This window comes from Globicephala melas, chromosome 1 (assembly GCF_963455315.2).
Source record: "Globicephala melas chromosome 1, mGloMel1.2, whole genome shotgun sequence".
Lineage (NCBI taxonomy): Eukaryota > Metazoa > Chordata > Mammalia > Artiodactyla > Delphinidae > Globicephala > Globicephala melas.
Window position 1 is genome coordinate 14,282,286 of NC_083314.1, and position 27,973 is coordinate 14,310,258.

At 37.7% G+C, this 27,973-nt stretch overlaps 1 protein-coding gene across 1 annotated transcript in view; it reads right to left on the bottom strand.

The window, feature by feature from the left end:
• Positions 1 to 27,973, bottom strand: part of USH2A (usherin) — a 773,776-nt gene that overhangs the window by 356,744 nt on the left and 389,059 nt on the right. The window contains exons 35-36 of the mRNA XM_060289919.1: positions 8,850 to 9,001; positions 3,875 to 4,037 (exon numbers count right to left, since the gene is read on the bottom strand). Coding sequence (XP_060145902.1) covers positions 3,875 to 4,037; positions 8,850 to 9,001 — 315 coding nt within the window. The remainder of the gene's footprint in view (positions 1 to 3,874; positions 4,038 to 8,849; positions 9,002 to 27,973) is intronic.

Genomic DNA, 27,973 nt, shown 5'->3' on the forward strand with positions numbered 1-27,973 from the left:
CATTAAAGTGCTAGAAAAAAGAAAACCATTGAGGAGAGGGAAAAATATTGCTACTCACCATAACAGATTTTGTTAATACTTAAGAGTTCCTTAAGTTTGGTTAAAATATGGGCAAATGACACAAACAGAGAATTCACAGAGAAAGAAATACAAACCGATTTTAGACATATGAAAATAAGTTGAAACTAACTAATAAGAGAAATGCATACTCAAGATCCTATCTGCCATCATTTTTAATATAATCAATTTGCCACGTGCTCAGATGACAGGGCTGTAGACACACAGGCACACTATAACACTCCCATGAGAGCACAGATTGTATGGCCTCTGTGGACTGAAGGTTGGCAATATCTTACAAAGTTCCAAAAATCATTTCAAGCAATTTATCAGACTAACGTGCTGCCAAAGTGTGAAAAGGCATACCTATATCTTTATTCATTAAGGCATTCTTTGAAATGGCAAAAGATTGGAAATAACTTAAATGCCCATCAATAGCGGACTGGTTAAACCAGTGATGGCATAATCTATACAATTGAATACTATGAAGGTGTATAAACACTGAGGACGTTCTCTGGTTACTCATGGGACAAGGTGTCTACAATTGTGGTGAAAAAAAAGTACATTTTTTTGTACACAGTGTGTACAATTTGGTAACATTTGTGTAAAATGTATGCGTGGCAGATACATTTGAAAAGGGGGAAATACATATATTTGCTTGTACATACATAAAATATTTCTATTAGGATATAAGAAATGGAGGACTTCGGTTTCCTTTGAAACTACAGAAAAGTTTGGGCACTTTTAACTGCTTATTATTTTCCTGTCTTTTAAATATTGATTCATGAGAATGTAATACCTGGTCACAAGTAAATACCTTTTAAGGAATCACACTTTGATATGTGCTGCCTCATTTGTTGTTACAAAATCTAATGTTGACTTTGTTTTGTTGGGTTTTTTTTTTTTTCCGGTACGGGGTACTCTCACCATTGTGGCCTCTCCCGTTGCGGAGCACAGGCTCCGGACGCGCAGGCTCAGCGGCCACGGCTCACGGGCCCAGCCGCTCCGCGGCACGTGGGATCCTCCCGGACCGGGGCACGAACCCGCGTCCCCTGCATCGGCAGGCAGACACCCAACCACTGCGTCACCAGGGAAGCCCCCTAATGTTGACTTTGTAAAGTATGTAGTTTAGGGTCTAAACTGACATGTACGATGGGGTCCGGCATGAGCGTCTTACAGAGACAGCTCATATCCTGCCCTACAGAACGGTGACCTGGCTGCAGGCGCATTTATTCCTAAGCTAGGCTTGCTTCCTACGGCTGGATTCTCCTGTCTTGTACATTCTAACCACCACCTCTTCAGTAGCCATCACAGAAAAGGATGAAATATAGTTGTTCATTATGTCAAGGAAATAACCAATTAGCCGTTAGACAATTCAATAAGCTTTGTATAAATCTTGTGAACAGATGATATCTTAAATAAGTTTGAGGAATTAATGTTTAATTCGTTTCTTGTAGAGCCATGCAGATCTCCCTACCCTCAGTGTACAGGTCACCGAGCTGTTGATGGGTGTCCGGACAAGACAATATTTGAAAGCCTTTTACTTAACACTGGACATCAGAGTTCCAGTGACAGTGAACCTACGAAAGGAATTTCCTGGGGCCCATCCTGAGATGATCCTTTGGCTTCCAACCTCACCCCCTTTCAACCCTAGAGTTGAACGCACACCGCAAAACTCTTGAAGTCAAATCTTGTAATTGCTTCCAATTTGTCTGTTTTGCTTTTGGCAATTAACAAACTGAAATGTTATCATGGAGGAGTTCATCTCATTTGTAAGACCAGGTTTTCCCTCCACGAAAATATGCAGGCACTCTGTTCTTTATTACCAGCAGGAGATAAATGGCTGGTTTTCGTTGCTGAAGAATATATAATGGTTAAAAAGTCACTTTTTCCCTCCAGCTCGACATAAATCACAGAACTAGTCAATATTTAATAATGCTTGCCTTGGTCTGGAGTCCCTTGATCACCCCTGTCATGTGTAATAGCTCCCTCTCCGATATCTTTGACATAAAAGCCCAGCTTTACTGCAATACTAACATGTAGAGGGTCATTACGGATCGACATTTACCTTAATCTGTGACTGCCAACCATGAACCGATAAATTCCAGCAGATTCCACTGGGAGAAATCAGTAAACTTCTCAGTGGAAAGAACTGAAGGAAAATTCTGCCGAGAACAGAATACATTTTCTACAAGGGCTGCTCTGCAAATGGGTTCTGACTTTTGAAAGTTCTCTTGCTGCGCAGCTTTGCAACATTTAATACCGTTTTGATGGTTTGAGAGACGGGATGACAACCGAAGATGACATGACTTAGAAGGCAAGCAGAAATTTTCTCTGCAAAAACAATGCAAGATTAAACACAAGGGGGAATATGGCTCTTACATTATTCACCCAGCTGCCTTGGCGGAAATAGCTGGGCTGTCACGGGTCTGGCCTAAATATTGCTGCTTTTTTTTCAAATCGATCATCACTCCTTCACCTCATAATCTTACAAGTGCTTCACCGCAGAATACATCAAAGCCCTGATTGCATAAAAGAGGGACACACCGATCTTTGATGGGATCAACTCAGACACTGACACGCACTCAACTCGCTGTACCAACACAGAACACAAATAAGAATGCCCTCCTCAAATTCAGCAAAGTCTGTTTTCCTCTTTCCTCACCTGCTTTCCACTTTGAGGATGTTATTAAGTCCTACAAATAGCTGTAGATGATGCAGAACCAGAAAGGTGGGGCGCGGGGAGGGATCAAGTGGGAATTTGGGATTGACATATATGCACTACTATATTTAAACAGATAATCAACAAGGACCTACTGTACAGCACAGAGAACTCTGCTCAATACTCTGTAATAACCTAAATGGGAAAAGAATTTGAAAAAGAATAGACACATGGATATGTATAAATGAATCACTTTGCTGTACACCTGAAACTAACACAACATTGTTACTCAACTAAACCACAGTATAAAATAAAAATTTTTAGAAAAGAAACATTTTAAAGTTTTAAAGTCTGAGGAAAATCATTTTCCTGTTAATACTATATGTGACCCTATCAACGTTATTGCATATTTGCTACTAACAGAACAAGAAATGTTGAAAACACCTCCTTTAAAAATAGGCCACTCGTGGAAATGATAAAAGTAAACACTGGATAAAACAAAAATTAGCTTTCCAGTGAAATACAAAGCTGCATTTTTTTCTATGGTGAGGGTTGTTTCACGTGAGCATCATACCTAACCAGCCCTAACTTAACTTATTGAATCAGATCGTTTCTGATAATACTTTCAAGGAAGCCTATACAGTGTAACCCATGTCCAGTGAATTGACTGGAACACACACCAGCATTCCTAATTTACTTTAGCAATGTTAAAATGATCACACAAAAAGAGTTTGCTGAAGACGGACTGCAAAATTAAAACTCAACTCTTTGCAGGAATAATCGTTTAGGTTTTCACCATTTACTAAGCAAGGGGAAAAGAATATAGAATCTATACTAGGCCAATCTTTCTCGAAGTTGAGTGACCTTCAGGGCCACCTAAAGGATTTGTTAAAACATGGAGTGCTGCCTCCCGCCTCCCCGGAGCTGAGTAGATCAGGCGTGGGTGTGGAGAGTTTGCCCTTCCTGCAACTCATCAGATGAAGCTTTTACAGCTGTGCTGGGGACCCCAAAATAAGCATGGCTGAATTGGTTTGTCAATATAGGTTATTTTTAGGAAAGAAAAAGAAATTAAAATCTGTGGCTAAAAGAAAAAATTCAAAAGAAAATACATTGTTTTCTAATGTTATGAAAGTTTAAAAATGACAAACAAGTTACCTTGGTCAGCATAGAAAGCGCCAGTAAAAAGGACTGAGTACGTTAATTGTCCATTAGGGTGAAAAGGTGCTTCCCATCTCACATGGGCCTTTTGGGATCCTTCTGTTTTGACAGACACATTTACTGTTCCTTCAGGAGGAGCTTCTAGAGTTCGATTTTCCACCTGTGAGTATAAAAAGATTTATTTTTGTTTGCAAATAAAATAAGTACATGCTTCACTTTGAGCATACTTCTTCAAAGAATCTCTTTGCTGTGAAGTAAACTATTTTGACAGTCGCATCTTGTACGAATACCTCATTTTGTCAGCAGGATCAAAGCATACCTCGTGTTTTCTTCCTCCTGTTGTTAAAGCTTAGAATCTGAGCTCCTGACCAAGGCAGTTTGTGATTTCCAGAATATGTGGATCAGCTCCCACTGCGATTGTGCCTATGGCGGTGCATATCCATGGGCTACTTCTAGGATGGTTTAAAAACAATTTTTATATGATTGCAAAACAGAAGAACTGAGTAAGGTCTGTGTTCATAAGCTCCTGACTGCAGTGATAGACTGCTGGGCTTTGTCAAAGGCCACACCAAGCATCTTGACTCATACACACACACACACACACACACACACACACACACACACAGAGTTCTCTGAGCTGTGTTGCTACCAGGTATGTGCAAACGGCACCATGCCAGACATCAAGAGAGAAATGTACCTGAGTGACTCTATCCCTAAAGTATAATCACAAAAAGTTGAAATTTCATTAATATAGTAGTAATGAGTGTATGCAGAAAAGAACAAAAAATGACTTATTTGAAGAGAAGGAATCTGAAATAAATATAAGCCTTCACTACACAGGGGCCAGAAAGATTTTAATAGCTAAATAAGTAAAATAAGAGAACAGAAGAAGATGAAGTTGGAAAGAAAGCAGAAAGGGGTTCAGGATATTTTAGCATCTTTTAATAACTGGCTTAAATTTGTTAACTAATCACCACAAACTCATAAGCATCCCTCATAAATGTTTGGCCTTTTCAGATTTACTGAATATGTTGATAATGTTGACCTTATTCTTAAAATACAGGCTCACGCCTCACAGGAAGGTGACCGACCAAACATGAAATCCTTAGTCAGGCAAATATTCTCAATTATGTAGCCTTCATTTGTTAGGACGAATACACTTTCCCAATTATAAAAATAAATGTGGAAAAGACAATGTGTTAATTTTTAATAAGTATGAGGTCATGACATGTTTTATTTTCATCTGAGAAAGGCTATGGGGTTCTTTAGATCTATAACTCCTAGTCATGTTTTTAGTCTAATAGCTATGTACAAGAAAGGATAAAGAAACTTGACTAGAAAAATATCAATTCCTCATTTTAATATTTCATAACCAATACAATTGGTTTATATCTATGTATGTAGTTCAAGTTATTGTATAGAAAATTATTTTAAAGGGTTCCAAATAAAAGGAGACTCAAGAAGCTGAAGAATTAAGGGAAAATCCAGATAATTATATTATTATTCTCAAATATCTGGTCAATTTGAAATAAATAGCATTTGAAAATTTCCTTACGCATATGGATAAATGCTTCAGGGCTTTTACACTATATTAAATTTGGCAGTTGTACTATTTTTCTGTGACTTGTTTTGGTTTTTTTTAATTACCGTTTTCTCTATCAACCTTGCCTTAAAAAATGCTAAGCAAAAGGCATTCTAGAAGGTTGACTTGGCTTTCACCTGGGAAACTCCCTTGACACAGAAAAAAAAAATATTTGAGAAGAAATATGCAATGAAAACAAACATTTTAATAAAATTGTTATCCTTAATACAACTCTTACCCCTACCAGAAAACTTCGTATAAATATTTCATTTACATTTTCACAGCAGCCCCTTGTAAAGTAGGCATCATTTTCCTTTTGTAATAGTTGAGAAAGCTCAGGTTTCATAGAATAAAGCATGTTTTCCAAGGAGGCATGGGGGAAAAATAGCAGGTGTAGGATAGATATTCCACATGGGATTTTCTTGACCATAACATTTATTGCCATTAAGATTTAGATGTCTTAAATAACGAAATTTATTCGTTTCTTTATTTAAAAAATGGCTGTGAAAATATGAGCATGTGTACATGTGTGTCTGGGTGTGTTTATCTGTATAAGCATGCCATCACCAAGAAACCAAGGTAGCTTTTTAACCACATCATGCAGCGGTGGCCTATAGTTTCACACTTCATCCTTAAAAGGGTCCTTGGAGAATTGAATCTAATGAATGTTCCAAGGCCAGATACAGTCATAAAGTTCCCCGTCTTAGACTCTACCAGTGTTACCTAACAGTGGATAAGAGAAAAACAAACAAACAAAAGCAAAGTGATTTTCCTATGGACAAATTTATTGCATATTATTAAAGAAACACAAAATGTGAAGGGTTTCTAATTGCAATTCAACAATATAATTGAAAAAAAGGAAAGCATTTAAATAGTTCTTCTGGTGCTGAATTTTCTGCTCATTTTTTTTCATTATTTCAAACATTTATGAAACCTCAATTACTGGATTTAATTTGACAATGCACATTAGCATCTTAAAAAATTAAGATCAAAGGCACTGTAAATTGTTTTTTATGTTGGCATTTCTTTAAAATCCAAATACATTGTGTAAATGGACAAGAACTGAACAAAACACACAGAAATCTTTTTTTTTTTTTCAGATAGTACAGAGCAATTTCTTCTGAATCATGAATAACAGGGAATAAACTTGGCTAGGCTAAGGGCACAAAAAATATTGTACTAATGCTAATTAAGGTGTTAAGAATATGGAATTTATGCAAGTATTTTTATTTTAAAAATATTCTATTTTATCAAATTTGTCCTTTTTTTTTTGTTTTGGTTTATTATATGAGCAACCTAGAAAATTTTGAGGGTGAACCAGACCACATTCAAGACTATAGAGCATATTTGTCATAGGAAACATTGAACGGTATTTCCCTATGTGCATGAAAAACAATGATATTAAATACGTAAGTGGTGAAACAAACAGGCTTCTCTTTCTAAAAACCAAGAGTTATCATTATGGAATGTTGTTAGGTGAAGAAAAAAAAAATTGACTCTGAAAAATTAATTCTTTGATTTCTTCCAGCAAAAGATTTAAAAATAGAGATCATAAAGTTTTTTGTTTCAATGAAATATTTGCTATAACACTGGGCTTCAGATAAAGAATACCTTTAAGTGATATATATACACGCAATTTGGCTGGATTTTGTTGAACATATTATGATTTAATGATAATTCTGGCTTTTAAGATTGATTCCTAGATTCCTTAAATCAAGGACACATTCAAAAGAATCATCATCAACAAAAAGAGTTGAATCTGTAATATCTTTCATGATTGTGATAGACATCCAGAGCTATCTAGAACACTCAAATATGTAATCTCTTAAGGGCATAACATGTACTGTAATTGGTAAAAAAAATATTTTAGAAATCAATTGAAGACCATGGGTTTTAACTTCTTGGCAACATAGAGTTGACTTGTTCTAAATAAAGACATTGTTATTCAATCCCAGTAATCAGAGATGGATCACTGACTTGGGAAAAGTGTTTGTATACTGAGCACAGGATAAAGAAAAAGACGAAAGGGAGAAAATAACTCTGCGCTTTAAGTCAGAACTGAGTCTAGGATGTGTGAGGCCGTGGGAGAGTAGGGTTTTACAATCCAATTCGGTTTCCTCCTTCCCATCAGGCATTGTGGAATTTGATTCCTTCAGGTCAACATCGCCTATTATCTGTACAAGACGTAGATTGATAACCATGTCCCCCTTGTTTAAAGTTACCAGAACATCAGGAGACAGAGTGGGACCCAGTTTAGTAGCCAGGACCACCATATGCACTTTATATTTTTGAAAAAGTCTCAGTTTCAAGCTCATGGGATGTGTTCTTTTGTTTCTTTTTCTTTTCTGAATGGAGAAGAAAGGCTGGCCTATTGCCATTCCTGCTTTTAAGAGTAAGTAACCATCAGAGGGGTCCAGGCTATAAAATACTTAATGGCAATAAAGACTACAGCTCAGCTCCACTGATAGATGATGTTAGCAGCTTGGAAAGCAACCAATCTCTGAAGCGAAACGGGAGGTGTGAGCAAAAATAAGGAAGCAAAAAATTAAATGGTAGAGCTGTTTTTCAAGGTAATATTTATAGAATACACTCTTCAATGAAGACAAAACGCATTAAAATGATAGGCCATTAGGAAAGACTGCCAAAAAATATCTAAAATGAATGAGCATTTCCCTTAAAAGAAGCTTAATCTAATCAATCAAGAAATATGCACAAGAGTCAAATGTTATGTTTTGAAACTAAAGAATGTCATGCTGGTCTATGACAATTATGTACAATCAATTGGGTTTTGAAAATTATACCAGTAATAAAAAGCACACTTTTGTCTATCTTTCAACTACAAATGAAATATAGGTAGATATAGATTACTGAAATGTGGATATCAAAAGCTGATATTAATGTAATTTTAAATACTGTTCTTATTAATATATCACACTCATGAAATTAAAATATATTATTCTAATGGATGAGGCAAACAATCTTTTAATTGATGAATATACTTGTTGGGAAGCAGTGTTGACATATTGTGGCAGTTATGCGTTTTTAATTTTTTTCACTTTTTAATCATAAACTTACTCAAGTGGTCGAGTTCATTACTTGGAAGAAAAACATCCACTGTAACTCTGTCACTAAATTGGGCAAAATCGCATGTATGCCTGCTCAGCTGGTCAACTTACCGTTTGAAATTTCAGTAAAATGTACCTTCTGTCCTTCACTAGACCTATGTGCCGTCTTGAAATTTATGTTGAATATAAAATCCTACTAACCCTTAATTGCAATTTTATAAAAAGAAACTCTCCCATCCAACTTGAAAGGCTAGCTGTGCAGAGTTGCCTGTTCATTGTCATCTGACATTTAATACATTTCCGGAATGTGAATTCATACACTCACCGGTGGGCCCAGAGCACAACCTTTGGCCGTGCAGGCTTGGACTCTGAAGGAATGTAAGCTCCAAGGAGCAAATCCAGAAGCATGACAGCTGAGTTCTGAGGAATTGTGAATTAATATACCATCTAGATATAGTCCGTAACTTGTGATAACACCTGGGAAGATAATAACTGCCTTTTAGTATGATTGTTAGACAACAGCAAAGAATGTCTTAAAAGAAGCCAGCACTTCTTGATATGATTTCTAATTTCGTGGAATCACAGTCTCTCCCTTAGTCTAAACCCTGCCTCTTTCCAAAGGATAAAACCGGCTTTAAACTCTTGAATATCAAAATGTTAAGCTAATTAGTACAGAGACACAAATAGAACCCAAGAGTCCCGGTATAGGAATCTTTCTATTGCATCACGTTATCTGCTGTCATTGGTGTTCCATATAAAAAATGAATAAATTAAGTACATTTATAATTTGTATTGCTTTCTAAAATGATATCCTAATAGATGTGCTTTAGAAGTCCAATGACCTTGTTGGGTAATGCATTGTGTGTGACTCAGGATGTGTCAGGCATTGTTCCAAGAGCATCCTCCTTTTTAACTCTCTCCTCACAGCATTACTATAATAAAGGCAGTATTATGATCACCATTTCATAGATGAGGAAAATCAGGCACAGATAGCTTAGGTCACTTGCTCAAGGTCACAAAGCTCGCAGGTTTCAGAGTAAGGATTTGAATCTAGGCGGTCTGGCTCCAGAGCCCATGCTGTCAATTACAACACTGAATTACCTAAACAGAAAGCCTTGGCAATTTGCACGGATTGCATTTATGAGACACTCATGAATGGGTTAGAGAAACTATGATTTGCTAGATTTAATGATCAACTTAAATTTATTTCAGAACTTATGTGCATTTTCATGAAATCAACTAACAGAGATGTGAGAGACTGAATGGCTAATATAATCATTTATATGGCTAATATAATCATTTGATTTATTGCATCCAAACATGCATTAAAAGGAAGTTAGGGATCTCTGTTCACTGGAAATACAGCATCCCCACACTCATTAAACATTATACTGGGGGAAACAGAACTTTGCTTGCATGCTAAATTAGAAACTCTTTCAAACTAAAATTAATTTCACAGTGCCCTCCTGGGTGTGTCCTTGAGGACTTAACTGTTCATCTGTCAGATAGCCTTCCCTGAGGACAGATGTTGGGTGCCTCTCCACTAGCGCACAGCACATCTTCATCATAGTATTTACTTTCCCACTTCTCACATTATTAGTGACATTATTCCTTATTTAATTGCCTGACATTGCCAATGGGCTACAGGATCCCCAAGGCAATCTCGACTCTTCCTCACCTGTGTATTTCTAGAGCTTAGCACTATGACTAAAACACAGTAGGTACTTAAAAAATATTGACTGAATGAATACATTAAAGTATATGCAGCATAGGAATAAAATACCAGCATCCAATACAGAGTGAAAATTCAAGACAACAGGAAAAAGATACCTAGATACCTGAAATGTGAAAAGAAACTTGCTAGAAGGTTGATATTATAGAATAGCTCAAAATCAGGATTTAGAGAAGGAGTGAGTTTTGAAACAAAGACTCTAGCAAAATCAAAGGTCATCAAGAGAGTCCCTGAGAGATGGCTTCCAGGATGCCTGACTCTCAGCCTTATGCACAGCAGATCTGGTCTTGTGAATGTCCTGAAAGTAGATCAAACCTTCATCCGTCACCATATTAGGGACAGCTTCACTCTGGGAATCATTATACCAGGAGACTTTTTGCGAGCGTCCCTCTCTCCTGGGAAGGAGTTGCTCACTTCTAGAACCTGTTCACAGTGGTCTGGCAGCTCCATCGTCTGTGAACTTATGGAATGCTGTGGTGGTTGTCAGAATATCTCTCACAATGCTGCTTTTGATTAAGAAATCAGTTTATAGCAAAAGAAGGAGGAAGTGAACTAACTATAACTATGGAAGTTATCCATCTTACAATATACCTCATCAACCCATAGTCTGGGAGATTGCCGAAATGGCCTCTGGAAGCCTACCTCACAGCCCAAGCTGAGAGATAACACCCTGTGGATCTGGGGTTCCTATAGGATGCTACGTCTGCTTTGAACAAGGAACCTGTATTGGATGCTGGTTTTTCTATAGTGAGAAAATGTTGGACTCAAGGGAAGGTAGTCAGCGTATTACCTCTCACTATTATACTTCATATGCTACAGAAACTATTCGTGCTTTCTCTACTCACAAAGAGGAATACTTATATCATGCGGCATCACCAAGGTACCAGTAAATTAGAAACTGAGAATATTATTGATACCCAGCAATTTGGGATCCTCGTGCAACTAGATCAACAGGCAAAGAAAAAATTACTATGTGGAAGGAGGAATTAGCTTCCTTTCGCATGCTGACATTCCAGACTTTCCCAAGGACATCCCTTTGTCTGACCAGGTCTGAACATGTAACTTTTAAAAGTCTAAAGTCACTTAAGCCACAACCACTAAGGACACAGACCTTTTAATAGTACACATTTGGTTGCATCACTAGGTCAAGAAACCCAAACAGATGGGCAACTGGCTGAGAGCAAGGGGAAGAAGTTTTGAATATCAACTATGGCCTTGACTAGTTATAGAAACAAGAATTGTAGACGTTATTTTTTATTTCGTGCTTATTACATAGAGATTTGTATATAATAACTAATTTTCCCTCCTCCTTTTCCCTATTGATTTATATTTTAAAAGTTTGTGGGTTTTAGTTTATAGTTTAGTTTTTAAGTTGTAGAATATCCATGTGGGTTGTATCTAAACTGAAAGGGGAATTAATACCACCCAGATATGACTATAGTGACAGAGGGTAAGAGCATCTTCATCTGTCCAAAGCAGAGTAGTATCATTTGGGGTGGAAGCATGCAGTGATTATCAACAGTAGTGGAAAGTAATAGAAGGTAGAAGAGTGGGCATGGCGGCTGAATAGCTCAGCTGCTTATTCATCTAAGTCATCTGATCACAGCTCTACATCCACACTTCTAGTCTGCTCTGTGCACTGAGCCCAACAGTCAGCTCATTACATTTGTAGCTCTCTTGCTGGTTGAATTTCTAGTAAGTTTCACCAAGAGGAGGCATTGCTAGAAGGGCAGAAGCAGGAAGAAAGAAAACATCCAGCTTCCAGCTCCAAGAGCAGAGGCCTTTGCTGACTGTCACTACACAGCCAAGCAGGGGCCACACCACGCAGTCCGGACATCACAAGCTCCTCTTCCGCATTTGCAGCTTCTTCAGTAGTGGAATCTCGGTGGCTCTTGATGGTTCAAGCAACCAGTTCAAATCAGCAGATCCAGCAGCGGGCCCACAGCTCAGCTCCTACCCAGGGAACTAAGCACCTTGCTGGCAATCACGCTTTTTGTTCTCCTGGTATCCACCTCCTTCTCCCTTTTTTTTTTTTCTTCCAGTCCTTCCAATGCTCTTATAACCAACTCCTTGTACAATATTAAATATAGTCTGTCTTGAATACCTAATGCATTTTCTACTTGACCAATTAGATCTTGATCAATACATCCTTTAGGATGAAAGCTTTTTAAAATTTAAATGAGCTTTTACTTTAAAAAGCTAGTGCTTTGACCCATTTTCCTTTCTGAAGATAACTCTGTACCATGTCTCTTTCCGAAAGCAGGTCCACTTCCCTTATTTCCCAAATTTTTGAGAAAGTGTCTTCATTTTACTATCAGGTGCCCCTCTGGCTCCACAAAAAAAGTGCAGCTACCAGCATCTGTTCTTCTTTATTCTAATGTCACCATCTATGGTAACTCAAAGAATACTTATAGAGGGTATTTGCTTTAATGCCATTTAATACTTGACACACAAAATCACAAGTGAATTAAAGCTAAGAAATGAGAGGTACATAACGAGAAACCAATTAGCATATGGAAAATTTAAGAGAAGAAAAATAGATAAAATCACACTAATAATATAATAATGAAGACAAGAAATTACTATATGCCAGGCACTTTGCTAAGCAATCATTGTATGTGATGGGCACACAATGTGCAAATCACTTATGTTATTGCACTTATGTGCAAATCACATGTTGCAGAAGCTCTTAAAGAAGTTTTAAGACTCCTGAAACTCTATCTTCTTGATCTGCTTTTCAACATTGAAACAGAAAGCACCCAAATCAATATTTCCCTTTTCTTATGTAATTGGGGAACAGAGAACTTCTTTCTTGCTGGGATTATGTGCATAATATCTCATTTATCTGACATAATGGGAAATGAGATATTTTATAGGAGTTAATTTTTGTTATAACTCAATCTCATCCCTGAAGCACAAACTTAAAAATCTTAACCATTTTTGGAGGAAATCTTTCCAGCAAGCACTACACACTTTCCTATAGTTTCACACAGACAATAATGAATATAACTGAATCATTCTGTGATGATTCAAACTGTGCATTACAGACATCAGAGACTGTATTCGCTAATTCAATGATACCCTTCAGGATTGGACTGAGGAGATAGAGGATACTTACATAGCTCTTCCCCTTAACGTCACTCAGTGGCTACACTTCAAGTCTAGTGTCTCCATTTTGAGTTCTCCACTCTCCCTCAGTGACAGGCTCTCAAAAGTAACTTCTTTGTTTTGTCTACTGGACTCTAACAAGTCAGTCCCTAGCAAGCTCTGCTGAGAAACTATAACCATGACATTTAGAACTTTGGATAAAGAAATAATAGACAGTTACTGAGAGAAGAGCTCAGAGTAAGATGAGCACATGGCAAATGAGCTGAGAATGAAATTAAGTGACATTTGTGACAGTTAATTCAACTGCTCACTTTTTTACAATTCATGATGCATAAGGAGTGGATGAGACTGAAGTCCAGACTCAGGGCAGGTGAGATCTCACACTCTTACACACAAACAGTTACCCAGCTTTCTTAGGTGCCCAATATTCAACAGTATTTGCAGGATGCTAAAAGATTTATAGGGCTAAAAGATCAATTGTAGAACCAGTGTGCACTGGATAAATACAGTTCGCCTTTTAAGTCATTTTGGACACTCTTCTCTACTTCATCCACCACACCAACTCCATCCTCAGTCCTGTAGACCTTACATCCCAAATTGATCTTTCCCCATCTCTGTATCCACGGCCATCTAGTCCATTCTGCCACCATTTCGTACCTAAGAATTATAGCCACCTAAGTGTTTTGATGCATTATTCATACTCCCACAAAATTTATTCTTGATAATATAGTCAGAGGGGCAGTTTTCAAAACACATATCTGATCACGTCACATGCAATCAGTGATCAATCTGGTCTTCGCCAGTACTAGCAAGATGAGTTTCCTGTCCCAGAACCAGGAAGCTGGGGCCACCATAAGCATGTTGTGAGGATGAAACAGACTAGCGGTGCTGACCTCTCTGGGTTTTCTGCCTTTTGGTCCAGGTCTTGCCAGCCAATCACCAGATCTAAGGTCAGACCAAAGTGGGATACTACTGTGGTTTAGAGCTGGAATCCATCTGTGCCCCCCTCCCCCAAAAGAGCCTAAGACAAGGCGTTTCCTCTGATCTGATTTGGGCAAGGCCATTAACTATAAATTCTTGAATTAAGGACACAGAGTCAAATTTCCTGGTAAATTTGTGGACAATAAGAGATACCATTTGAGAAGAACACTCCATTTCTTGTCAAGACAGGCAAGCAAAGTTCATAGTTTGTTTTTATTAGCAAATGTTTTGATATAAATAATATTAGTATGATATGAAACATTGTATAATTCAGTTCTCAAAACATACATTAAGTAATAAGTCTAAAATATCTCTTAACACAACAATTTTTATTGACCTCAGATTCCCAAAGAGAGGTACAAAAACTAGTGAATATAATCTAGTGGCCATTTTAAACATAGCCTAAGAAGATACTTTCTTTCTTTGACTAGAGCACAGGACATGTACGGATAGCTTTGGGAAAAGGAAAATGCTAAGTTCTTAAAATGCCATGTAAGTATTTTTGAAATTATAAAACAATTATTAAAAAATGTACTGAACACTTACTTTGAGTCGGACAATAGGCGGCAGGCTTAACATGAATTATTCCTGTTAACTTTGACAACACCAAGAAGTTAGAACTGTTATTTGCCTTGTTGTGGAGATGAGGGAATGCAGTCTTAGAGAGGCTAAGCTACTTCCCAAAGTCATACAAGGATAAATTCAGCGGTGGGATCTGGCAATCTCAACCCACTGCTGCCACTACTCCTGTTATCCATTTCCAGCCTAATTTTCTCTCCTAAAATATGAAGGAATTCCACTCAAATTAAGAACTGATGAACATGCTCTAGCCCTCAAAGCAATGAGGATGAGCCTGATGAAAAAATTAACATATATTTATTGAAAGTCAACTACCTGAAAGGTACTATGCTTGGTGCTTTGGGGCACAGAAAGAAGAAGAAATAGTATCTACCTTTATGGAAGTAAGAAAAGGGTTAAACACAGGTCTAACTAAATAACAATCCAACAGTTAGATGAGTAATAAGCGCCACAAAACCTTTATGCCCCAAAAATGGTATAGACGGTAAGTACAGAAGCTTCTAGCAGGGAACAATCACTCTGGCTAAAGCGAGTACTAAAAGCTTTTCAGAGCAGCCATGTCTTCCCTTCAAGGAAGCTGCATCTTCCATAGGTTCTTCCGTAAATGGTACAAGGTGAAAAGACAATGACTCAGGAAGATGCCCCTGGTAGGGAAATGATATTCACCAGTGTGTGGAAGGAAGCAAGTGCAAGGTATAGTGAAGATATCCTGAATAGACCAGTATTTTCTTGTTGTTGCTGTAATTGGTTAAAGTCTAATAGAAAATAAGGATTCAAAGGGAGTTAGGGCCTGAATGCTGCTCCAACAAGTTGGGATTTTATGATGCACAGGAGAATCATTGATGCTTTTATGTACTGACTAGGGGCATAATGAAAGTCTTATTTAGAAAAATTAACCTAGAATGACATATATAATACTGGCGTAGGGAAGAGCATGGAGGTAGGGAACAGTAGGACAGATGAAAATATCAAAAAGAAAAAATAATATTAATAATTTTTAAAGCCACATTTTCTTGAATGTATCATAACTAGTTGTAACCCAGGCAGGGATGTGGAAATGCCACATTTCAGCAGTAGTGCGTGGCATATTCTAAGAGAAATATCTTTAACACTTTTATATATAGCTGACCTTTGAACAACATGGGTTTGAACTGCATGTGTCCACTTATATGTGGATTTTTTTCAGTAAATACAAAACTACACATTCTGAGGTTGGTTGATTCCACAGATGCAGAACCGCAGGTAGGGAGGGCTGACTATGGGGATCTGAGCACCTGCGGATTTTGGTACCTGCAGATGGTCCTGCCAATCCCTCATGGATGCTGAGGGAGGACTGCACGTGGATTTTCTATCACATCACCCTTATTGCTCAAGGGTCAACTGTACTTTCTCTTTTTTAATAAAACAAACATGAGCTTAGGACTGGGATGTGTTAGACTAAATACGGTATAACAACGTCACTAGTCGAAGAGAGAGGTATCTATCTTTATCAGAGATGGACTGTGAACTTCCCAATAAAAAAATCTCATAAAAATCTGCTACCGAAGAACTAGCTTGCCTCTATACTAATGGTTTAAAAGGGACTGATTTTCATTTGAGGATTAAAAAAGAAAGTTATGGGCCTGTTTTGTATCTTGACTGTATCGGTGTCAAAATTTTCGTTGCACTAGTGTACTATAGCTTTGGGAGATGTTGGCCATTAGGGGAAACTGGACAAAGTACACATGGACTCTCTTTGCATTATTTCTTACAACTGCATGTAAATCTAGAATTATCTCCGAAAACAACATTTAACTAAAATAGAAAACAAAAACTGTTGTGTAGGGAAGCATGACAGAAGAGGCAAACACTTGAAAGGCAGGGCAAGTTGATGCTGAAAAAATAACTGTATTTATGTTTTAATCAGATACTTTAGTCCTCAGGAAATACCCATGAAAGCAGAAAGAGTTTCACTTTTCCTTTACAGATGAGAAAAACAGGTTTGAGAGAGGTTTGCTAACTTGGCCGTGATGGTTGGCACTGAAGCATTCAGACTCCACAGGGCACCAAACAGGATACTCGCCAGCTTCTGTGGATCTATTTTTTTCCATCTTTTAAAAATTATGTAATAAAACATAATATAGAAAAGTGTGTAAAATATGTTATATTTTTAAAACAAGTTTAAAAGCAAAACTCCTATAACCATCGCCAAGATTAAAAAATAGAATATTGCCAGCACCCTGCAAATGTCTTATGAGTCCTTCATGATTCCAACCCTTCCCCCCACCACAGACAACTAGATTGACTTTAAGAACCATTTTCTTGCTTTTCTACCTAAGAATGCATCCCTAAACAAAGCAATTAAGTTTTGTGTGTTTTCTACTTTGAATTAATAAAATCATATTTATGCAATTTTTGCATCATTTTTTGTTCAACATAATACGCACCAGTTCTATCCATGTTGTTGAGGGTAGCCATACTTTGCTCATTTCCATGGCTGTATAGTATTTTTGTACGGCACAATTTATATATTTATTCTATTGTTGATATTTAGATGGTTTCCACATTTTGGCTGATATATCAATGTAGCTATAATCATTTTTGCACATGTGTCCTGAGTCTCATGTGTACAAGTTTCCTAGGGTATAGATACTGGAGTGGAGTTGTTGGGATATATTCAATTGTCTAGTAAGACAATGCTCAACTCCTTTTCAAAGTACATCAATTCCCGTTACCACCTATAGTGCCTGTGAGTCCTCATGGTTCCATATCCTCAAAAAGACCTTGTATAGTCACTGTTAAATTTTTTTTTAATTTTTTTTTTTTTTTTTTGGGCGGTATATGGGCCTCTCACTGTTGTGGCCTCTCCCGCTGCGGAGCACAGCCGCTCCCCGGCATGTGGGATCTTCCCGGACCAGGGCACGAACCCGTGTCCCCTGCATCGGCAGGCGGACTCTCAACCACTGCGCCACCAGGGAAGCCCCCACTGTTAAATTTTTGCCAGTATTTTTTTGCATAAAATGGGGCCTTGTTTTGGTATTATTTTATTTCCCAGCTTATTAAAGAGACTGAGTACATTTCCTTATGTCTATCAGCCATTTTTTTTTCTTTTGTGAAATGCTTTTCCAGATTTTTCCCCAGTTTATTATTGATTCCTAGGAATACTTTATATATTGTGGATACTGGTCTTCTGATAGTTACATGTGTTGTAAATATCATATCTCATTCTGTTACTTATCTTTTCAGGCACTTAGTTTATAGCACATTTTGATGAAAAAAAAGTCCTTAATTTTAGTAAACCTTTTATCAATATGAAGTTACCTAATTATCTCTAATAACCCTGTTTGCCTGAACATCTCCTTCGTCTGATATTAAAGTAGTTATACCAGCTTTCTTTTCTTTTTTTATTCCTTACATTTTAGTTTGCTTTAGTTTGAGAAGGAAGGGGTTAACAGCTGATTCAGGGGCCTTTCCCCTAGCCTTGGGGACTCCTGAGGCTCTAACTCGGCTGAATCTTTCTTGCTACACTACCTCAAGCTAAACCAGAATCCATCTGAGCACTGTGTACCGGACCAAGCACCTGACCTCACTGTCAATGTTGTTTATAAGTAATGGTTAGCTGGCATTGATGAGATGCAGTTGCATGAAAGAATGCACACTAGTCATGTACCTGGTACCCTCATGGTGGGATAGAGCTGTGGTTTCATTCAATGACTTTCGATTAAGCTTTTAGAAAAAATGAGGGAGAGCTATATATACTGACATGAAAATATGCCTGCTCCATATTTATCAGGAGGAAAAAAACAGAGTTGCAGAATTTTACCTTATGGCCAATTATTTTTAAGTGTCTATTTTATGCCTGTACATGTAAATGATTATTCATCCAATCAGCACAGTAATTATTGAGTGCCTACTATGTTCTGGGCACTCTCTTAAATGTGGTGGAGAAAAAATAAGCCACAGACACAAAATCAGGGGGCAAAGTGGAAGACTTCCCAGCTGGTGGCTGCCCTTTGAAGAACTTTCTCTCACTGCATATGGCTGTTCTCTCGCGACTACGCACCTTTAAAACTTGGCTAAGGAACTCACATTTTCTAAGCTTTTATTTCCTCTCCAATAAAATTGGGACACTATTCCTTGCCCTGATGGCCTGAGTTAACGTGAGTACCAAATGAGTGAGCATATATGAAAGTCCCCAAGGAATTAGGTGCTTTGCACGTAAAAGGCATGAGCTTAGAGCTGTCCCTTTCTTCCAGGATAAGTTCAAGCCCGGTTTGTTATGGGAATGTCAGCTGAGACTGTCTCCTCCTACTCTGATCTATGTCACGAACTGCATGTTTCTTGTAAAAAAAATAGTCTGCACATCTCTCAAAAACACATTTGAGACAGGTCTGTATTCCTTACTTGTATGCTGTCATCACCTAGCAGGTTTCTTTTTTCTGTTTTTTATTTTATATTAGAGTATTGTTGATTAACAATGTTGTGTTAGTTTCCGGTATACAGCAAAGTGATTCAGTTATACACATAACGTGTATCTACTCTTTTTCAAATTCTTTTGCCATTTAGGTTATTACAGAGTATTGAGCAGAGTTCCCTGTGCTATACAGTAGGTTCTTGTTGGTTATCTATTTTAAATATAGCAGTTTGTACATGTCAATCCCCAAATCCCTAACTATCCCTCCCCCACCCTTCCCCCGGTAACCATAACTTCGTTTTCTAAGTCTGTGAGTCTGTTTCTGTTTTGTAAATAAGTTCATTTGTATCACTTTTTTAAGATTTCACATATAAGTGATATCATATGGTATTTGTCTTTCTCTGACTTACTTCACTTAGTGTGATAATCTCTAGGTCCATCCATGTTTCTACAAATGGCATTATTTCATTCTTCTTAATGACTGCGTAATATTCCATTGTATATATGTACCACATCTTCTTTATTCATTCATCCTACCACCTAGCAGTTTCTTATATGTGTTTGCTAAGTCTTTACATAAGATTCCTCCCCTACTCCAATCAAGCCCAGAGAGTACAGTGTGAAAACATAGCTACTTACTAAATACTATAAAATAATTTTTGAAAAAAATATACTGGATTTAGTGGCTTTGGTTTTTGGTAACCTACTAGCATAGTAATCTGATTCATCAGAAAATATTTATGGTGGACCTACTATGTGCCAGGCATTGTGTTACATGCTGGGAATACAGAAGTGATCAAAACAGCCTTGGTACCTGCCTTCAGAAAACTTTCAATCTAAGTGAGAAGACAGACTAAGTGCATTATTTGTACGTAAAGTTGATTAAAGGAGAATCAGAGGGAATAGAAGAAAACATGGGGGGGGTGGGGGAGGGAAGGCAGATGCTAACCTAGTCCAGGTTCGTTAGGGAATAAGGCTTATTTGAGAAACAGATCTTTAAACTGACTTGCACTGGGAGTTACCTCATTAAGAGGAAAAATTTCGTACACCATTGTTTGGTTAGTTATAACAAAGATTTCATAATAAGAAATCGAAAGCTTTCAATGAGATATCAGTAAGTTGATTACTATTTAAAAATGAAATATCACAGGAGTATTAGATAAACAATCTGCAACTAGAACTTTTGAGCACAGCCCCCTTTATTTGCTTTAAAAATGTCTAATGTGCCAAAACGAAGTGCAACAAAATAGAATTTATGTTTGTTTACTTATTTCCTTTTTCCAGTCTCAGAATGAAAGGAAGTATTTTACCTTTACTCTACATCCAGCCCCCCAAATTGTGTGTGTTAACTGTGGATTAAATGAGATTTAGACATGAGTCAGGGTCTCAGTAGGAACCTGATGGAAACTCAAATGAACAAATGAGGATAGTTTAGTGAAGGATCTATGTACAAGGATATGGGTAGAGTTAATGGAAAGCACCAAGTGATAATAACGCATCCCCGGTTAGAAATCATCAGGTCTCCTAGGAGCCAGTAAGCATCCTTAAATTTGCAGGGGAAAGGATGAAAACTGATTCAGGAAGCTGGAGAAAGAGCTGCAGCGACAGGGAAGGACCACTGGATAGGAGCTGTAGCCTTTAGTGGAGGAAGGCAGCCCTGGAGCCCAGAGCCCGGCAGAAAGTTCTGAGACTCCCTTCTCCTCTGATTCTTTTTTTTTTTTTTTGCGGTACGCGGGGCTCTCACCGCTGCAGCCTCTCCCGCTGCGGAGCACAGGCTCCGGATGCGCAGGCCCAGCGGCCACGGCTCACGGACCCAGCCGCTCCACGGCATGTGGGATCCTCCCGGACTGGGGCACGAACCCGCGTCCCCTAAATCGACAGGCGGATTCCCAACCACTGCGCCACCAGGGAAGCCCTCCTCTGACTCTTTCAACTCTTGCTGCTGCTGCCCAGGGACAAACCAAAAGGAAGCCAGAGAGAGAGGAAGCCCATTGATGCTGTGAGTAAAGGTCAGCCTTGTAGGATGCAGGGCTGAGTGGAGAGTAGAGAGAGGATCTAAAGAGGGAAAAGAAAAATATACAACGTAAAAAATTACAGGGAATTATTATATTGCACCGTATTGTATTTTTTGTGCTTTTCTCTTGCTTATCCTCTTGTGCTAATAATCAGTTAAGATAGCTATAAAAAAATAAAACAATATTATGCTATGGGGTATGGGGGATCAGGTTATTTCATCCAGTTCTACAAATTCAGTTCTTCAGTGGATAATCCACAAAATGGATCCTTAATTCCCACTGGCTCTCTATCATAAGCAGTTTGAAGTTTATCACCTTTCTCCTTCCATAATGGTAGAATTTTTAAGGTGTTTAATTTTCACAGGGAAGCTGAATCATAATTGTCCATAAAGCACATCCACTGGGATATGTATCTTTGTGCCTCTTCATCAGGTTATGTCAAATTGTATTTCCTAAGGTGCCCAATAGATTGTCATATATAACCAAGGAAATTCAATACCAGTACAATACAATGTACATTTAATACAAGGTATCTCTATGTACATTGAAGAATTCTGTTTACTGTAAGAATTAAACAACAATGCTTTGGTGTGTCATAAAAATAGCACGCATAGTGAATATAGACGCTCCAAACATATTTGTTTGTTTTTTCCAGTCCAGTGTGGCAATGTGAATGTCAACCGAGGTTCCCCCCCAAGGTCTGGATGATGATTGAATGTGGCAGATATCTCCCTGTGTGAATACTTGATCCTTCAATTAAAAAGGAAAAGAGAGAACAGCTTTCACAACGTGGAAGAATGCCTTATTACTGTTATGATTGCCTAAAAACGGAATCAACGGAATCTAAAAAAGAATGTGCTTGGGAAATTCTACCTGACAAACGGATGGGAGGTGTTTCATAAAAGTTACACAAGGTTTGCTTCAAACTGTCAAGCCATTTTCCTAAGTGATTCACCGAATTCTATAATCTGTTTCTTCTAAGAAATCTGAGTATCTCCAGGAAAGAAAATAGATTCACATTTTGACTGTTTAAAAAGAGAGTTAGTTCAAAATAAAAAGTTAAAAAAAATAGTCATTCCTTTAAAACCAGAGAAAAATCAGGACAGAGATCTTAGAAGTGTTGAATCTTGGCACTGAGAATGAGACACTGAACCCGTAAAAGTATCTGAAAAAAATCTTTTTTTCACATGGCTACATGGAATCCTACATTATGAGCCTTTCTGCACAAAGTAGAGGTGAGGATTACAGTGAATAAAATCATGCATTTTGAGTCATTCACACCTTGTTTTGTATTACGTTCCTACTTAACTAGCTGTCTTGCCTAGAGTAATTAAGTTGCTTAATACTTATAAATTTGAGTTTCCACATCTGAATGTTGGAATAACAGTACCTATTTCCTGGGCTAGTTATGAGATTGAAAGCTCCTGGCACATATAAATTGTAGCTATTACTATTACTACTATTATTAGTATTAGCAGAAAATCAAATATTTCTTTCTCTGCATGGGTAGAGCACTTAATTAGTATTTACACATACACCTTCATGTACATACATTCTAAAAATTTCTCTATATCCTTTCTTAATGTGAAGGACAGCATATACAGAGTGTGTATAAATGTCTACAGTTAATTAGTGTGTTTACCACCCATTCCTGAAATAATATATGTGCTCAAAAAATTGAACTAAACTTTCTTTCAATAATGTTCTGTTGTCTTCATGGTACTATGTATAAGTCTGCAAAAATAATCAACTTCCTAAAATTTTCCTATTCTTACTGAAATTATTGTCACTTCCTTGGTACATATCCACGTATGAATTCTCACAACCCTGGATCAATACAAAAGGCTAAATTAGGAAAATGTTTCCATAGGCTCCTCAAGTATTCTCTCCTTTCTCAAGGAGACCCTGGGACCCTTGTCTAACGGGTGCCCAGCTCTCATGCCCATCTTGACATTAGCGAATCCTGACGGCTATAACAAGATAGCCTTTCACAGTGAGGCATGCAAAGCAGACCCAGCTTGGCATGCTGTCTCTCTTTAGAACGTCTACGAATTACCAGGCTGAGGAAATTGTCTGCCAAATGACTGAGTCTCTAAGTATGTACTTTGAGCCTTCAGTAAGCCAAGACGGAGATGCCTTTCCACTGCCTTTGAAATCATCCCACCTGTATTACCTAACTATGACATGCTCTAAATGTGCATTTATGTGTACTGTATGATTGCATATGCTTATGCTTCTCACATCAACACAATTACCATTTGATTATTGTCCCTGGCATCAGTAAACACTAATCCATCCAACAGCTGTCTAATACTTATCTCCTCCATGACTGGCACCCTGCCAAATGCTGGGACTAGAACAGCAAACAATGCATATAGAATCCCTGCCCTCATGTGGGTCACAGTCTAACAGGGAAACTATTTTAGGTAAATTTACTTAGGTAAGGATAGTGGAGAGTTACAAGAAATTCTAAGTATTAATAAAGGATAAGAATTTCATAGTTTTAGTTAGTATTTTAAATATATATATATTCTAATTAGTTGAAAATGTTACTAAATATTATGCTAGACAAGGAGGAATAAGTTTGGTGGAGTCGGATATCTATGCTGATTTTAGCAAAGTAGACCTCAAGTGGGAGGAATAATCATATTTCCAGCTTCTAAGACCAAAGCTTCTGAAAGGAGATAAAGCTCGTGAGAATTTGGAAGCTCTCAAAAGCGTAATTCTAATTATGCAATTGTAATCTACACAATACAGGTCACACATTTCTTAGACAGTAATCCTTTGTGCTGCGTCTCATTGCTGGCTAATGGTATGACAAAGGAAGAGCCAAGGTCCTACAGAATAAAGGGTTCTTATCCACCTTGGACCTAAAAAGTAGCTCTTTTTGGAGGTTTTAAAATCCTGCCTGAAATTGCAGCCTGAAAAGAACACCTTTGCCAGAGGGAATGTGGATGTGAAGCACTCTTGAATAGAGAAACAAAGGTGGAGCGTCACACCACCATTTTTGCAGGTGTGTGAAGCAAGTCACCAGGATTAAGCAGGGCATATTTGAAGGAAGCAAAGCCTTAGGTGTTAATCAAGTGATAATGACCCAGTACTCGGCAGACTAAGGCAATGCATAGCAAGCAGCATTCTTTAGAATAGTAAAATCATGAAAACTTAAGTGTCCATCAATAAAAGATGGGTCACATAAGCTGTGGTTTCACTCAGTGGGAGCTTACACTGCCTTTCCAAAGAATGAAGTTGAGCTACACGTAACTGCCATGGAAAGATGTTACCACCATATTGTTAAGTGAGAAAAGGAAGTTGCACAAAAAGAGATGAACTCACTCTTTTTTAACAGATGTATATTTTATGCATATATCTTTCTGTGATTACTAATTTAAATTTTTGTTTGTTTTAACCTAACACAGTCCTTAACCTTGATTTTTTTCTGGTTTTAAAGTTTATTGCATTCTATTACATCCTCCCTACATCTCTCTTTTTTTTTTCATTGTGGCGAAAAACACATAACATGAAACTTACCATCTTAACCATTTTAAATATTCAGTATAGTAGTGTTAACTATAGGCACATTGTTGGGCAAGATCTCTAGAACTTTCTCACCTTGCAAAACTGAAACTTTATATCCACTGAACAGAAACTCTCCACTCCCCTTACTCCCAACCCCTAGCCCCTGGTAACCACATTCTGTCTCCCTGTGTTTGATTACTTTAGATACCGCGTATACATGGAATTATGTCATATCTGTCTTTTTGTGACTGGTTTATTTTACTCATATAATGTTCTCAAGGTTCATCCATGCTGTAACATGTGACAGTTTCCTTCTTTTTTTTTAAGGTGGAATAATATTCCATTGTATACATATACAACATTTAGTTTATCCATTCATTTATCCATGGACATTTGGGTTGCCTCCATCTCTTGATTATTGTGAATAACTCTGCAATGAACATGGGTGCACAAATATCTCTTCAAGATCCTGTTTTCAGTTCTTCTGGATAAATACCCAGAAGTGGGATTGCTGGATCATATAGTAATTCTATTTTTAACGTTTTGAAGATTTTTCCATACTGTTTCCCATAACAGCTGCACCATTTTGCATTCCCACCAACGACGCACAGGGATTCTAGTTTCTCTACGTCCTCTCCAGCACTTGTTATTTTCTGTGTGTTTTTCTTTTTTTGACAGTGATAATCAACATATTTTTTAATTGAGCACCGATTATGTGTCAGGCACTAGAGCTGCTGGTACAGCATTGAACAAAAGATGCTAGAACAGGAGAAATTCTCTGAGCATGTGAAGCATGTCCTGAAGCAAAGAACAAGCTACCCAGCACAAGCTGTGGGGCAGGAGCAGGTTGGGGAACAAAGGAAAGAGAGGAATCGGAAACCAAGAGGCCAAGCTCCTAGTCCCTGGGTAAAGAGTATCCCCAGACTCCCTGCAACAAGAGAAGCCACCGCAATGAGAAGCCTGCGCATCGCAATGAAGAGCAGCCCCTGCTCGCCACAACTAGAGAAAGCCTGCATGCAGCAATGAAGACCCAACGCAGCCGAAAATAAATTTAAAAAAAAAATTAAAAAAAAAAAGATTATCCCAAGTTTAATGAGTAGGAGCTGACAGTTTAAATCCGAATCAGTTATAAAGCAGAGAGCGTGTTTCCTATACCATGCTGGCTACAGGTTACCAATTGCTTGATAGGCAACAAGTGGATATTTATGTATGAACCTTTTATACCTTTCATATTTTGTCACATCTAGGTATGCATTTGGAAATACTTCTTATAGAAAGTGGGTTTACTGTTTCTCAACATTTTTTTTCATGTTTATAAGGTCCTAATGAAATAATCCTTTATGTATATAGCTGACTAAGAGTCAAGATTTTGGAGCCTAGAGTGTACAAAACCAGACAATCAGTACCCCTTACAGAATACGACAGTCTAAATGTGTAAATACCTCTGGACCTGCTACATCTTAATAAAGACCCAGAGGGAAGACATTCCCACATCCTCAGGTTGCTTCTTTTGATGGTAACCAAATCAATGGGATATTTTTCAGGTCTTTGGTTGGAGCACTAGAATCTACTCCTTTAATCAGTGCTCCCAAGATGGTTCTAATAATCAGATATGTTTGAGAAACACAATTTAAAATCATTTGAAAGGGTATCTGTAGTAATATAAGGCTGAAACCTATCTTATTTTCCAATTGTATTACTCTTCCTCAGCATATTCAGAAATTAGAAAGCAACCACAGTGCAGCTGTACTGTAATATGGGCCTAGTTCCATTAAATTCGAACTAGGCATACTCAAGAAGAGAAAATTAAAAATTCTTAAGTCAAATGCAAAATCCAAACTCCAAAAAAAAAACCACCTAGTCCCAGACCCCACACAGCTGAACAAATATATTTCAGAAACAAATACATGTCAAACAAACATACCCCAGGATCTGGCCTGTAACTACTTCTATCCTCTCTGTTGGTATCATTAAAGAGTCAGGACTCTACAACATATATACTAATGATTGAATGAAATTTTCACAAGACACAACTAAATAAATTAAGTATTATTAGGTATCAGCAGAAACTACTCCACTGAGTTAGGCTCCATGAAGGAAAAGAGAAATAAATGATTTGTGGTCCTTATCATCTGGTGGGCATGTTTGACATGTACCCAAATAAATTTGGGCCAAGGATGAATGAAGTACGTGTCATGATGATGGCATAGGAAGAGGATATATGGTCAAGAGAAGAGAGGAAGCTTGACTTACACTCAAGAAAGAGTGAAATGATTTCATAAAATAAGAGGCTTAACATTTAGTCCTGAGGAATGAGTTAGATTTGGAGAGATGGTAGGGATCATTAACTCCAATTTTATAATCCAAGGAAACTGGGGTTCATGGCATTTAGTCAATTTTCCAGAGTAACACAGTTACTGCTCATCAGAGATAAGATTTGACTCTAGGCCTATTTGACTCCATACCCATGTTTTTCAACCCTGCACCAAGCCGTAAGTATTTCAGGAGGCTAAAAAGGAAAGTGTGTTACAAGGCTATGGCAATGCAGATCGAGTCACAAGTTGGGGCTGATGTGAATGCCTGACTAAAGAATCTGGACTTTATTCTTTGGGTTTTTAGAGGGAAGTATGGGAGCTTTGAAAACAGATGAAGTGACAAGATAAACATCCAACGATCAGATCCTCCTCTAGGCAATGGAGGATAGAAACTGAACACTGGAATATCTGAGGAAAGTGGAGAGAGAAGTAATGAAGAGAAGAAAGTTTTTTTTTTTTTAATGAAACTATTACTTAAAAAATGTCTAACCATTGCCCCACAGTAAAAATTCTGAAAACTCTGATGTGATTAAACACAAGATTTTAGAATAAATGAACGTGTTAACACCAATCTTCTAAATCTCCCAAATTCTTATGGTTCAATGAATATATTTTAAAGCTGCTTGTAAATATATAACACATAATACACAAAGATTCTTTGAAATGTCGAAAGTATTTCTTTCGTCCACCTAGGATTCTGGGGGCAGTTATAGTTACAACTACTGATTAGGATGAAGGGAAATGTCTACTAAACAAATCATGTAACAGCAGTTAAGAGCAATCCAACTGAAATAAATCATTCGCATTTTC